General features: G+C 33.1%; 1 protein-coding gene across 1 annotated transcript in view; it reads right to left on the bottom strand.

Moving 5' to 3' along the window:
* Positions 1-710: 710 nt before the first annotated feature.
* LOC148607963 (ficolin-2-like) overlaps positions 711-15,699 on the bottom strand; it is a 29,456-nt gene continuing 14,467 nt past the window's right edge. The window contains exons 4-6 of the mRNA XM_088544881.1: positions 3,119-3,215; positions 1,225-1,389; positions 711-984 (exon numbers count right to left, since the gene is read on the bottom strand). Of these exons, the coding sequence (XP_088401007.1) occupies positions 734-984; positions 1,225-1,389; positions 3,119-3,215 (513 nt within the window). The 3' untranslated portion in view covers positions 711-733. The remainder of the gene's footprint in view (positions 985-1,224; positions 1,390-3,118; positions 3,216-15,699) is intronic.

The raw sequence follows: 15,699 nt of genomic DNA, 5'->3' as shown, positions 1-15,699 counted from the left end.
ATATAAATCGTTATCAAACATTATGTCAAATTTGAATTTCGGAAGCGATCGCACAAAACAATTTTTGAAGTGTGTTTTATTATGTAATGTTTTTTCCACAGTGACCGGATTTTAAAATGAGAGGGTTGTGATCACGCCAAAGTACTTAAACCACGCCGCACTTTTGCACCTGTCCCAAGTCAGGAATGTATTGCCTTTGTTTGCCTTGTTTCGGTTTCACCTTCCGTTTTTTTATATTACTTGTACACTCTACCTGTATTTAATTATATTTTTGGGACATCTACAGCTTATCCTGTGGTATAGGACGTAATAGTTACTAGTCATAGGACGTTCATTAAAGACTAATGGTTGGCCTTGGGTCGACATTTTCATCCCGGTGGGGTTGTGGTCTCTTTGACATATACACCATGCATATTCTTGTTATAATAAACAAATTAAACAAAAGCTATTTCCGTACCATATCCCTAAATACCGTATCTTACTATGTAAGATAAAATGTAAACTGATTTTTAGGTGTGTTTTATTTTGTAATATTTTTACAGTGGCCTGATCTAAAAGGGAGAAGGGTTAAGAACATGGTTATATTCATTTAATCGTGCCGCATTTTTTTGCACCTGTCTCAAGTTAGGAATTCCTTGCCTCTGAATGTATTGTTTTGTTTTCACTTTCAGTTTGCTTTTATATTGCTGGAGTATATAAAAAACAGGATAATGACTTAACTATTATATTATGATTATAGTTGTCGCATCATCATTGTTGAAGCCTTTAAGGAATATTGATGTCCCTTCCAACTATTCCAATGAAGACCATTGTATGATCCCCTTGGATGTTTAGTATAGAAGTATTCGCCATTTAAATCTGACAGCATGCATTGCGTAAACCACCATGCTCCAGGATGTCTCTTTGCACAATTAAAATTCGCAAGATCATTATCTCTATCTTGTGTCGTAAACGCCATTCCATTTTGATACGTTAAGCTGTCACCTAAAATATATATTTATGGAATTAAAATTAAAATTATATTGATATCAATGTTATTCGGCCATTTTACAGAACATAATTCGAAACTGTGCGTAAGCATACGCGTCTGCGACAATGTTATAAACATGATTCCGTCTGTGTACATTTGATCCATATTTTTGAGATTATTATAAATGTACAAAAGCATATTAAGAGTTTGTCTTTTTTCTATATATATTTTTTTCAAATTAAAAATTGACAAACCTGCATTGCCACTATACTGGCTGACGCTTAATTTGTATTTTGTCGCTGCAGAGCCCACCATAAAATGTCGATATCTAGCGAATGCCGTGTTACCATCGAAGTCCGTCAGTTCAATAACCAATTGATAACTTCCCTGATAAGTTACTGCATGAATATTTTCGTTTCCTATGAATATTCATTTTTTTTTAATTCTGATTAGTAGCCATTGCTTTTACATCAACCAAGTACAATCATTTTTCACAATGTAAATTCAGGGAAAGACATGATTCATTCATATTTTTAAAGATTTGAGCATCACTTCATCTAAATGACACTTTTATAGGTACAGCATACCCAAACGAAATTCTAGAATTGCAATACTAATGTCATGGTAATTTATATATTTAGAAAGAGTAATCAAGGGAACCAAGGTTATATCGGTAATCAAAAGAATGTATTCCAGGGACAAAGACCAAACATGGAAAACAGACATACACAACAAAGAACATAAAGTAACTATAATCATACATACAACGTAACAAAAGTAAATGAGCAACTTTTGGGTCGAAGCCATTGGGTCGAAGCCACAACTGATGGGCCAAAAGTCCCGGAGTTTTCATTAGCCCATTAGTCGAACTACTTACCCAAATTATATAAAACACATATTGACCGACATTTGCAGTATTAAAACATTCATAACCTTTAAAAAACTTAAGCTAGGTTTGTTGTATTGCATATAGTAAAACTTGTAAGTGCTGAATTTGGCTTCTTATTTTGATATTTTGGGTTGAGTTCGACATGTAAATAATAAGTGTTTTGGATTTAGATCTCCATATGTATTTGTTTCAAATATTTAATAGTGAAATTTGAGACCGGAATCTATAACAATTGACAAAAAAAAAGAATATTACTCTTGCATTAAAATGACATAAAGAATTGCCTGACAATTACCAAATTTTAGATATTCTTTCGATTTTGTACTTTTTGGTCACTTTCCGCTTATATATTTGGCAAAGCAATTATGTCTACACCCAAGAAAGAACTTCCTATTCAATAAACACATTCATTTTTACGTAGTTAATAAAAGTAAAATTATAAGGTTGTTTCTTGAGTAATGACAGTTTTCTAGGTGTAAATTTACAACTTTCAGCAGTTTTGTGAATTGACGTATTATTGTGGCATCATTATGACGTCATTCCAATAAGCTAATGCCACAAGACATTATGTTTCCTATACCATTTTACTATTTTATGAACAATTTGATTATATTAGAACAAAGTTGATATTATTTGACAATATTCGTAGCCTAATATCCTTACAACTTATATATAAAATCTACAACGATAACGAGTTTCTTACATCGAGTGAAATAAATTTTATGGTTTTGATCGCGAGGCTTGCCGAGCTACATTTTATTCAAACTATAAAATTCATTTCACGAGATATCAGAAATTCTTAATCAACAAGCCTTGAGTGTAGATTGTGTTTCTCTAATGCCCTAAAAACGTCAAAAATACACAAAAATGAAAAATGCCCAAAATATTATGATTCCGATTCGTAGGAAACATTTTGACGTCACACAAACGCAAATATTCCAAACAAAAGAAACCGATTTCAAAGGTTCTTTCACTTCAAATCCTCCCGAGTCCCTTCATAATTCTTATTCAAGGTAAGAAAACACAAAAAATCTGATTTAACCGAAATATAACAACAATGGAAATAGAGGCGATTCAAAATGGTGTCCAAGACAATCGATGTCTAAGCTAATCGAACTCTGAGAACAAACATGCACTAGCGATTAAAACATTTCATTAAGGTCAAGCTTAATGAAAACTGAAGCAAAATCAGAGAAAAAAATAATTGATCGTAAATATGTACTATATCTAGATAATAGAAATAATAAAATAGAACATACCAAGCCAGAATTCATGACTAGGATCACCAAATCCTATTTTGTAATCTCTCCAATCTAGAATGAAGTTTATTGCTCCATTTTCCCTGCGCTGAAAAATCTAAGAGAAACGTTTTTTTTTAATATCAATGTATGGACAGTCAGGTCAAATAAAAAAATGACATATCTTTTCTAGAAATACAACCCATTGCTTTCATCAAGTGGAATGCATTTCTCTTCTTCGGGAGTCTACATCTTCACTAGTTTTGCCTCCCCCCGAACAAAAAGATAAAATAAGAAGGTTCTTTCAACAATTTCGCATCCCAACCAACAGAGAAACTTAACTCAGGAAGAGTGGACTTCGTGGATTGAAATACCTCAATATTTGGCTAAACGAACACGAAATACTAGTACAAACCCACGAATAAAAGTACTTTCACAGTTGATGACAATGTACGCTCATTTCACAATGATCATTTACCGTTGTTTGAATTACATACATCTTGAAAATTTACCACGTGTAAAAGGATGTTCTTATACACAATGACTAACAGTTGTACACGTTTTGATGCAGAACAAAATGTTTTAAGTAGCGACGTTGCAAAAATGTCAATACTGTTCTCTATGATTAACAGTTTTCCTTTTGCCAAGTCTGCAGATCTACAATTCTCTCAAACCTATTTCAAGGGGTTTACATAACGAGGGACATTTCAAGCTTTTTCTTAATTCGTGGAGGAATCTCAGCAGTCTCCTAGAATAAAAGTAAACTTCCATGGCATTCAATGGGTTCTCTTGTCAGTTATTTTGTTGTGTTTTTAAAGTCGAGCAAAGCTATACATGAACTATTCAGAAAAAATAGAAAACAGTTTCAACACAATGTAAAACATTATAGAGATACATGTAACTACCGTCCATCCGTCTCCGTATTTATTCACCTCACAAAAGACTTTGAATCCCTTCGACCATTTTGGGTACACACCACTTGGACAACTTCTTGGTATATCCCCACAGTCCTTTGGTTTGCTACCTAGTTGTTATAGTAATGATATCATAAGAGTAGTCATATCTAGACAAAAATCTTGCATTGTTTTCAGTTTGCATTAATGTTGTTTATTTTAATTGATATCGAATCGGAGTGTCTTAAAGCTCTGAAATTTTCTATCAATGTACTTTTTTAAAGTCCTTTGCTTTTACTGGAGCGTCTGATTAGTTGTGAATTTCATTTAAGCTTCAAACAATAAAACAAAATGGAGTATGTAGTATAATTATATTGAACTGCGCATGTATTCGATAATTCGCTTAAAGTGAACAATTTGAATATTACCACATAATACTGATTTATATTTAGAATTCTTAATTAATCCTTTTTAAAATATTCAAAGCTTGATTACATAAAAAACAAGGATTGACTTAAGTCAAAATTTCTTATCTTAATACAATATATTTACAAACTGAATCAATCTATAAAACACATTTTGGAAACTTGATTTTTACTGACGTTGTTATATGAACTTTCCGGCTTTAGATGACGAGTACACTTCATACTTAACACTAAAAACATCAACGTAGTACTAAAAGTTACAACAAATAGTACTATCATCAACATATTCTTCTAATTATTTCGCGCTGCTTTCAGAGAAACAAATCTTGTCGTATTTTGCATTATTTTTAAACCGAAATATCTAATGACTGCATTGCGTGTTTAAAAAAAAAATATGTATTGATTGATTTCACGAGATAAATTTTCATATAAACATATATGAAATGAAAAAGAACATACTTATAAGGTTAAATAAATTTGACAAACTTATCATTCTTGCTGTCAATAACGAAAGAGGATTTGTCTTAAGCTTGCTCGTGTTATAGATTTATTTTGCTTTTAAGTTTGCTTGTAAATAATTTAACATGCGTCGATATTTCGAGGTTAATGTAAATACACGGCTATTTAAGGTTGATCATTCGAACAAATGAAAATTATTGTTTTGTTTATATTTTCGTGTTGTTATAATGCATGGCAAATAGTCACATGTCCTGAACTTTTATGATTTTCGGGGACCAAACGGTGCATTCTCGACGGAAGTTCTCAATAAAATTGTTAACAACCCTAGCGTACTTTTAATTTATGTGTACACATTAGTATGTTTTGCAGATTTGATTTATATATATATATATATAAGGGTTTAAAAAATGCCCAACAATATTCGAACTGTCAAATTTGCGATGGGAATTTTTGGTCGTTCCCTCGGAGGGGCTGTGATATCTATGGCAACACCGCCTGCACAAAGCCCAGCGCACTAGACCACTCGGCCAGCTAGGTTGTATAAAAATATAGCTTTCGCTGGGCGGGTCATTTCTGCTGGTAGGATTAATCTAGCGTTGTAACTGAGTACACGATGTATGGTAGTACGGGACAGTTCATCTATGTGTTATTATGTAGAATGGAGGATCAAATTAATGATACATGTCACAACAAATCAATATTACACAGCGTCCAAGAATGTGACGATTCTATTTGCTACACTGCTCCATCGGATCAAACAGATACAGGGAGGATAATGTAAACACATAGAAGTGTATGAAAAATTTCTAACGAATTCTTAGACGTTGTGTAATATTGAGCCAAAATTGAGCACAAAAGTAAACAAAAAGTTCTTTAATAGAAATATGTCGTGGATATAGTCGGTATAATCGGAAAACCAAACAGGTTTTGTAATCTTTGAAATAATATGTTAGTTTTTGTTTTGATAACCTGTAAGCTAAGGTTTTATTTTCCTTCACAATATGTTTAATTGAAAAAAGTATTCTATCAGCTCAACAGATGACAACAAACTATATCCTTTAGGTAATGGCGGATGAAGTATGATTAGGCAATAAGTTGATTGATTGATTGATTGATTGATTGTCACATAATGATACACTATTTATTTATTGACCATATAGACTACTGATAACTTCTACAATAACAAAAGAGGAATTTAAGAACAGGGGAATGAAATGGTAAGAAATATCAGATGTAGATAACTACCACAAAACTGAACTTAATTTACAAAAGCACACATGGCAACATATTATGCCGGAACTTGATATATATATATATATATATATATATATATATATATATATATATATATATATATATATATATATATATATATATATAGAACATATATATAACAAGAGTTTTAAAGATCTTTAATAGACTACAAAAATTATGGGTAGAGTATAATGTATGGAAATCACGGTTTTCCTTTCAGGCAATTTTCCAAAATTTACCTTTTATGCCATAACTTTTTTTCAGAGGCGGAGGTTTCACCAGACTTTCGTACACATTCAAGTTTTTTCAATGAAAGATTTTTAGTATTTTTTTCTGAAAAAAAATCCTGGATTAAAGCTTGTGTTTTCCAACATTCATTGTAAAGGAACATTTTTAAAAGTGAAATAGGGATATGTTGTGACTGAAACAAAGGTGAGTTAAAGATAAAGGTGCTGATTTCCAAAGCCTTGTTGAAATTATTTCACCTGGTAAACTTTGTCATATTCACATATTGTATCTTAAAATCTGAATTAGGTAATAACTCTCAAATTGTTAAGGTTTCTACATATACAATTAGTCGTCGGTAGATCTACTTGTACTAAACGTTTTCATCCTATGCTAGAATTTGACTAAACCTAATCATTTTTAGGTATTTGCCGACATCTGCTATTTGACCGCTATGTACTGTTTAAAGTAACGGTGGCCATGTTTGTTTTTTGTTTGTTTGTTTGTTCGTTGTTTTTGGCCAGCAGATGTTATGACAACAACCCGTAGTTGATATCTCACTGCTTTGTCATGTTAACCATGTCATTATTATTATATTAAGATGTATAAATTTAGCTTATCATTCATTCTAGGATGTTAAAACCAAAACATACCAGTTTTATATATTGTAAACTTCGATATGCTGTAAACGTATTTCAAGAAGTAAACTCTCATCAGCAGCATTACAATCAAATATGTAAGAAGATCATAATCAAAATATCAGTTGTATACAAGAAGTACTCAACCGAAACTATTGAAAGACGATTATGTTAAGGTAACAAAAACTTGATGTCAAACAAATATTTTTGAAGAAGATGTTTTAAAAATCCTTGAATTGTTTTTCTAAAACATATTTATCCAGGGTAGAGGACACCTTTTTCAGTAAATGATCGGCACTCCAATGAGAACAAATTGTGTTCCCCTACTTACTGATCTATTTCTTCACTCTTATTAAGCTGACTGTAGAACTGAACTGATCCAAAAGAAGGAGCATTGTTTAGCTAAACTTTAAATATCAGTTCCCGCTATGTAGATGACGTATTAGAATTTTAACTGATGTAACGGCGGCGGGTCCAGTCAAAAAATGATAGTGGTCCCAAATAAACGTCATAGCAAAAGCAATAGTTTTGAAAATATATGTGAGGCTAACATAATTATTTTTCTTGTATTCTTTAAAATACAACTGCGATGTTTTCTTGGGTCCCATACTTAGGAACTTAGGCACAGGAAGTACAAATTTATTTATGAATCGGTATGGAAAGGTTCTGCAGAAGCAAACATTTTTATAGCCTATTATTAAATAGGCTCAGCAGAGGTATATTTTCCGTGCATAAATTGAATTACGCTTTATTTGCAACTATGCCAACATCATATTTTTTCGAAGATTGTGACGATACTATCACGGATCCTGCAACACACTGGGGTTTGGTTATTTGTTTTATTTTATTAGGTTTTACTCTACAGTTTTCGTTGGTGAGTTGTACCAGGCAAAACACATCGATCCCTATACTGTTATTTTGATACTTAGGGGTTTTGCACTTCAATCAATCTTTACGAGAAAAAGTGAATTTCGTTTTTATTAATTAAGCTGTATATTGAAAAAAAAGCCATCTAAAAAAAAGAAAATCGGCAAGGGGTTTTGCTCTCCACCGGGAGACCAACCCTTGGTCCACAACTCCCGGATTTTAGCCTTTTGCGCAAAATTTATATAAATCCATGTTCCCATGTTACCGTAAGTGTTAGAGGATATTATTATTGATGTTCCTTTCCGTTTTTCTCACACAAACGGTTAAAATAACCTAATCTTATGACCAGATATATGTGAAGATATATGTGAATTCACACACGGGTGCAAATTTGTCCGTTTTATTCGCGTGTGTGTATATTTGCACTCATTAAACATGTGCAATTAAATGCATTTTGGTTAGCCCTAAATTAATTTACATGTGAACGGATAGCAAAATTTTTATATCACCCCTTTTTGACAAATAAATCGAGAAGTATACACGGACTTACACAAAAGATGATACCATTTGACCTTTTTTTATATTCTAAACTTGTATTATATACTCTAGCATACAGTATCAGGTATTCAAAGTACGACGTACTATTGGTAAGGAAATCTGAAATTGATGTTTTTAACTCAGTTGTAGGACAAATTTTCTACATCATTTTTCATACAACGTTTTTGTATGTTACAATATTATCACTTTCTTTCTTTTCATCCCGAACCTTTTTTCAAATATATTTAGATTGTCTTTGTAGTGCCTGATAGTCTTTGAACTATGAAAGGTTATTGAGATACCGAAGTGTATTGTCGAGCCTCATATAAGACCGCTGCGGAAATTGCACGGCTGGTGTTCATGTTTTTACGGTTTTCACGGTTGATACATGCACAAAGATTTTAAAACTATCTTTGTAAAGTATATCCACCAGATATGAACTATACCCATTCATCGTTTTACCATGTGCTAATTGATCCATAATGAAATGTGACTATAAAACTACTGATTTTCCGTTGATATGTAATTACTTGCATGTATTGTGTATCGTTCATGTAACCCAGTTCGTCAATGCTTTGTATATGTTATTGTCTGCCTCTTGTGCAGCATGTGCTCCTTGAGTGAAAATAGCAATCTTGAAATCTTAAAATCTTGGAAAGACTGCTCAACTGAAGACCGTCAATTCCTATGACAGGTTTTATTAGATGATATTTTTGTTGGTATCAATAGGAATATTTGTTTCTACAATAATAAAGATACCAAACATTTCGCTTCACTTTTCATTTAAATTATCTATTTAAATACATGTACAATATACATATATGCACAAAGTATTCCAGTGCGGTTTTTATGCATATATATTCTATGTAATTGGTAAATCAAATGCACAATTTAGTTACCTTATGTAATTTTGGTCATGTTCCTTCTCTATACCGGCAGAGAATGCGTACAGTTACAATGTTGGGGTTTTTTGTCGTTCATCGAATACCCATGAATGACCTTGCGTCGACGTTTTTCATCCCGGTGGGGTTGTTGTTCCATTGACGTATTTGCCATTTCCATTCTCGTTATACCTGTATGTATGTGTTGCGGTTGATACATGCACATTCTAACGGATGATTTGAACTAATTTGAAATTAGCGCACATAAATAAAGGCTTCTTCTTGTAAAGACTCAGGTAAAGACCCAGAAAATGTGAGGTTCCGATCTAGAAATTTTGAGGAGGGTCTTCACTTAGTCTATTATTTGCTCATATTTCGTAATTGCCGACACCTCCCGGGAAAATATCCGAACAAATTTTACATGTATGAAATGAAAATTATAGAAAATAAGATGTATTTTTGCGCGGCTTTTCCATACGCATATTGTCCACGTATGTAAACATTTGTCATGCTAGATATGAAACAAACATTGTATTTTTTATAATACTTTATCTTAATTAATGCGACTGTCAAAATCTTTTATTTTTAAACACATCGGGATAGATCTGGTGAATATGTCAAACCCCACCCGGATTAAAATAACCATGCTTCTTCAATGTACGGCGGGGGCACTCTCACATCACAGGACAGGCTATAGCTGACCCTAAAACTATAAAGCCAATTTGTAATATTTAGCACCTGCGTATGGAGTTATCATATCACAAATCATACGCTATGCCAGAACTTGCCGTAACCACACATACTTTTTTGTATCGCTCTAGACTTCTTACAATTAGTCTACTGAACAAGGTTATGTTGCTACAAGGTTGAAGTCATCACTACAGAAGTTTTATGGTCGTCACATTCAACTCGTTGATCGTTACAGTGTATCCATCTGTACCATGAAAACTGATTTGTTCAACGTGTCATAGTTTTCCGTTCCTCTTTCGACTACCCCGGACTTGACTATTTATGAGCAACTGGTCGGGTGTTTTTAGAAAAGCAGAGGACGCTGGCCCATGTTCCCAGTTTTAAGTGGAGTCCGAGTTGCTCATTTATATTTTGTTTCTTTGTATGCATTATTTTTGTTACTGCATGTTCTTTGTTGTTTATGTCTGTTTTCTATGTCCGGTCTTTATCCCTAGATTACATTCATTTGATTTTCACTAGATTCTTGGTTCCATTGATCTCTTCGAACATGTATGACTTATCATGGTTGAAACTCTGATTTTTGAAATGTGATCATTTACACATTCAAATTGATATATCACATGACCGACTTCAACGAAGTTGACGAAATGATGCAATATCAAATCTATAAATAGGTAATGATGAAATATATAAAACCATTAAAAAATATGAAAATTTTAAGTTGTTGTAGTATCGTTGGTTTTTTTTTTATTTTTATATGTGGTATTTTGTCAAACAGTTTAACTTACGCAGATCTTTAATTCTTTGTACTGATCATTTGTGTGTCTATTGTAAATATTAAAATATATACCCTCGCTTTGAAAAATTAAAATTGCAATAGGTTATCTACAAATTCCGGTTCTCGAAATATGAATTTGAAAACTTAAGTATGATATTTCAAGGGATATAACTCCTGTATTGATTGATAACAAAATACATGTTTATATTTATTCATTAGGTCTTCTGTGTATGTAAATGAAACAGTTTTTACATTGTTTTTATCTATTATGGTTTTAGAGAGAGATTAACAGAAATTGTTTTTAAGGGGACATAACTTCTAAAGATGATAATTAAATCCTACTCAGGGTCATTTTCTAACAGAACATGGCGTCCACATGTTCACCAAGTATGATAATGATATCATGTAAAATGAGTCCGGGGGACCATGTTGACCATGTTGATAGGACGCTAATAAAAGGGGAATAACTTCTACAATGGATAATGAAATTCTTCATGGAGTTATTCGGTAACAGTCCTACATGAGGTCTATTGATGGTCCAAATTTTGTAATGATGTCTTGAAAGATGACGAAACAGGGCCGTGTCAATATAAAACTAGCCCTCTGTGACCTTGGACATTGGGTGCAAATGAAAACATGGACCAAAAATCATTGATGAAGGTCCCATTTCTCTACAACTTCCGGTTCCGAAATATAAATTTTTAAAACTTTAGTATGGTATTTCAAGGGATATTACCCCCGTATGGTTTTATAACCAAATACAAATGTATGTTTATTAATTAGGTCGTCTGCTTATGTACATTAAATCGCTTCCAGATTGATTCTATCTATTATAATTTTCAAGGAAATTGTTTTAAAGGGATATAACTTTTAAAGATGATAATGAAATCCTTAGCAGGGTAATTTTCTAATAGAACATGATGACATCTACATGATACCCAAATATGGTCAAGATATCCTAAATAATGAGTTCGGGGGATCATGTTGAAAAAAAAAAAAAAAAACGCCAATAAAATAGATAATGAAATTCTTCACAGGGTCCTTAATGAGTTCTGTCGATGGTTCAAATTTGGTAATGATATCTTGAAAGATGAATAGGTGAGACTATGTAGTAAAACTTTTGCAAATGACGAAAGAATAATATAAAAACATTAGAAAAACAATGCGGTCTTTCCCATGTGACTAACAAAACTAACAAAACCATGCTTCAGTGTCTCTTATGTTCTATATCGTCGGCATTACTAACACAGTATAGTATTTTTATCAACTAAGGAGGTATGTATGACGAATTGTGTCAGATATGGTGTAATTAAAATTTGAATGTGTTTTATTTTGGATTATTTTCATCGCAATCGACGACGATAATGACGTCACAGTACGAAACCAAATTAAAAATGTGGTATGGAACAGTGTTCGGGTTACAGAAAGATTTGGGTTTTTTTTACATGTTTTAACATATACATAAAACAGAACCTTCCATGTTCTTTACTAGGTATACAAATTAAATATAAAATTAACTTTATATTAAATTGCATGGATTGTATATAGATTTTATTTGTTGAAAAAGCGAAGGAAAATCAATTCTCGATAAGTTCACTCATAAGTCTTCCAAAATTTATCTTAGTAATAAAAAGATGAAATTAACGCAAAGTAACTGTATTTTTATCCTTTCAAAATGCATACACAATCCGGTTTGATCTTGAAATTGATAAAATATAGAAATAAATCATGAAAAAATGAAATTGTGTTTACCTGAAGATTGCAAAGAAAAGGACATGCATCTCTGTGTGATTTCAAGACCCTCATATGATGGTTTTATGATATTAATAACGTTTAGGAAAATATTATTTGCCCTGATACAGTTATATCAAAGGAGCTACAACACTGCAGAAAGTTAGTTTCATGTTTGGTAGGTTATCAATCCAGTAAGCTGTGAGAAAGAAGCTTCATATCGGTAAAATCAAATTTTGATGACAATCGTAATACTTCTGTACTGATGAAATTAACAATGGCTGAATCACCTCTCTGTAAGAAGTGTTTTTGACAATATTTGTGCTCTACAAGAAAAGTCAGGTCACAGGTCACAGGCTCTATTGTAACGGGTTAACTATGAAATGTTTACTCCATGGCCTGGAGATGTTGGCAAATGCCCACTGAAAAGGGGAAGTATAAATCATTACCTTTGTCATAAAGTGTATATTTTAAACGCCCCATATTATTTGTATATTAGCTAAGGTATTGGCATGAGGCAGATGAAGTGGTATCAGTTGTTACTTTGATTTTAAGTTAGTTTTGAGTAGATTACTCGTAGGCTATCTTTGAATCTAGAACATGGTCACTCATTTCTCTTTTTTTGTAGAGTAGCCCTTGTATTAACATTGCTCCTAATAAATGTAGAAACAGATCGGGTAAGATTGATTCAAAACTCTTTCGCATAGGTATTACGGTGGTTTGTTTGAAAACATGTCCCCGAAATTGTAACATTTTAACAATATCAGATTCGGAGTTCTTTTTATAAGAATCAGTGAGGATTTTCACAAACACGTCATTTCACTACCAAACACAAATGTACTAGATTAGTATATTTTTCAGTCCCCTAGTTTAATTGTATAAAAACATCAGTGAAATGACTAAAGCTGGTCGTTTGTATATACTTGAATGCATTTCAAACTCATCGACAGACAATTAATTGATGTGTTTTTATATTTGTTTTACGTTATTAGATATTTAGTCGTGTTTTTTTCATAGAGGACGAATCCCTCATTATGGTAGGCAAGTAATCCGAATTTAACATTTGACCTTAGAAGCACAGAGAGACTGATTTCAGTCTTACAGGAAGTTAACTTGTAATACCAAGTGTAATATAAAACAAGGATATTTTTAGTTTCATATCTACAACAACATTACATGTTTATAGCTCGCGTCATAAAAGTTTTGTCAAATTATGAAGAACAAATCATAGTTGATGTAAAACTGTAAAATAAATTCGGCGTCCGATAATTAAAAAAGAAACATCAATATAATCATATTTTTGGTCGTTCCCTCCGCGGGACCCGAACTCGTACCGCTGTGACATCTTTGGCAACACCGCCTCCACTAGGTCCAGCGCCCTAGAGCACTCGGCCAGCTAGGCTGTAATATGGCCAAGTGTTCTAGGGCGCTGGACTAGTGCGGGCGGTGCTGCCATAGATGTCACAGCGGTACGAGTTCGAGTACCGCGGGGGGAATGACCAAAAATTTGCTTCGCAAATTTGACAGTTTTGACAACGTTGGGAATTTTTAGACCCTTCTATAAGGTTACGTTATCGTCCCTGTATCAATTTGATCCGATGGAGCAGTGCAGCGAATAGAGTCGTCACATTCTGAGACGTTGTATTCCCAAATTTGCGGACCAACATTATGTCAACATTTATCTCCCTTTGGAGCGGGTGTCTGTTCGGAACACATAAGATTTTCCATCCGATATCGACGATACTTTAGAAATTCTCGAAAGTTAAAAGGGAATTTCTCGTTCTACTGATCCTGCCATAAATTTTCCTTACCCGGGATACAAATGAAAATTGTCCTTATGTAACATACCAACAAAATGAAACACCCTGAAAATTTTAGAAACACTGTTGTGTTTTTCTGCCGGGGATTCCATTTACATTCGAGTTACCTTTCTTCTGCACCCGAATCCGAACATCGATTAGAGAGACTTCGAAATTATACCTGCCCTTACGGGAGGTAACTCTGCAAAAACAGGATGAAATATGGCTGCATCCCGAGCTCCGCTAGTAGGGAATATATATATCGCGGTGAAAGTGAGGCTCAACAAGATGGACGTTTGTTTTTTCTCGGTGAAAATTTATAGTGTAAACATGGATTTAATATAACATCTAGACTTTTATTGTGATAAATGAAAATATCAAAAGAATTGAAAGGTATATTTGCACCGATTATTTATGCCGAGACACAAAAATCAGCCCAGTCAAAGGCCTAGGTACAGTACATCAGATTCAGATAGTGATTATTATCGGCCTACACCAAAACGAATGAACACTAAATCTTACTCATATTCCTGTCATAAGCCTATTAATTTAACAATGTCGACAACATCCGATACAACATCTACCCAGTCGGATCAAACTGTTTCCACTGCTGACCTTTATAAACTAATGTTGACAGTAAAACAAAATCAAGATTCCCTGAGAACGTCACTCGAACAGAGAATTTCAAATTTAGAGACAAAATTTACAAACGAAATAAAGATGAGCATGAAAACACTAAAAGATGAAATGACTTTAGAATTAGCTCAAGTTGACAACAAAATAAAGGAACTGGAAACTAAAATGTCAAATTATGAAAGTAAACAACAAGAAATAAACAATGATCTACCGTCTGTTATTATGAAAAATGTTCAGCCAAAATTTGTATTTAAAAACATTAAATATGAAGGATTAAATACTGATAGCCTGGAGACGTATGTTAACAGAATACTAAGATCAATTGGATTAGAGTTTAGTGTAGTTAGCGCTCAGCAGATCGGTAATCCGAATAACGGAATAGCAAACAATACACAACGTCCGAAACCAGTTCTTGTTACTTTCGCAGATGAAAATCAACGTGTTGATGTCCTTAAGAACAAACGAAAACTAAAAGACATAAATGATTACAAAAATATCTACATAGAAACAGATCGTACACGACAAGAACGCATCAACGACGCTAATATGAGAAAGATAATCAAATCAATTCCAGAACTTCAATTTCGAGGCGGGCGTGTAACCGTGAAGCAAAATTAACAGTTAAGCCAGTCAAATAGTAACGATGCCGAATTAAGACTGGCTTGTTGGAATTGTAATGGTTGGTATGTGACACGACAAAACGATGATAGTAGGGAATTACGAGAAAGTATTTTAACTGCATTAAACTACGATATAGTTGGACTTTGCGAAAGTCACTTGAGAAATGAT

The sequence above is a fragment of the Perna viridis genome, chromosome 9 (genome assembly GCF_037379345.1).
Source record: "Perna viridis isolate PV_CMFRI_1.1 ecotype Kerala chromosome 9, ASM3737934v1, whole genome shotgun sequence".
Classification (NCBI taxonomy): Eukaryota; Metazoa; Mollusca; class Bivalvia; order Mytilida; family Mytilidae; genus Perna; species Perna viridis.
The sequence above is the reverse complement of the archived record's forward strand: the minus strand, read 5'-3'. Positions and strand labels throughout refer to the sequence as shown.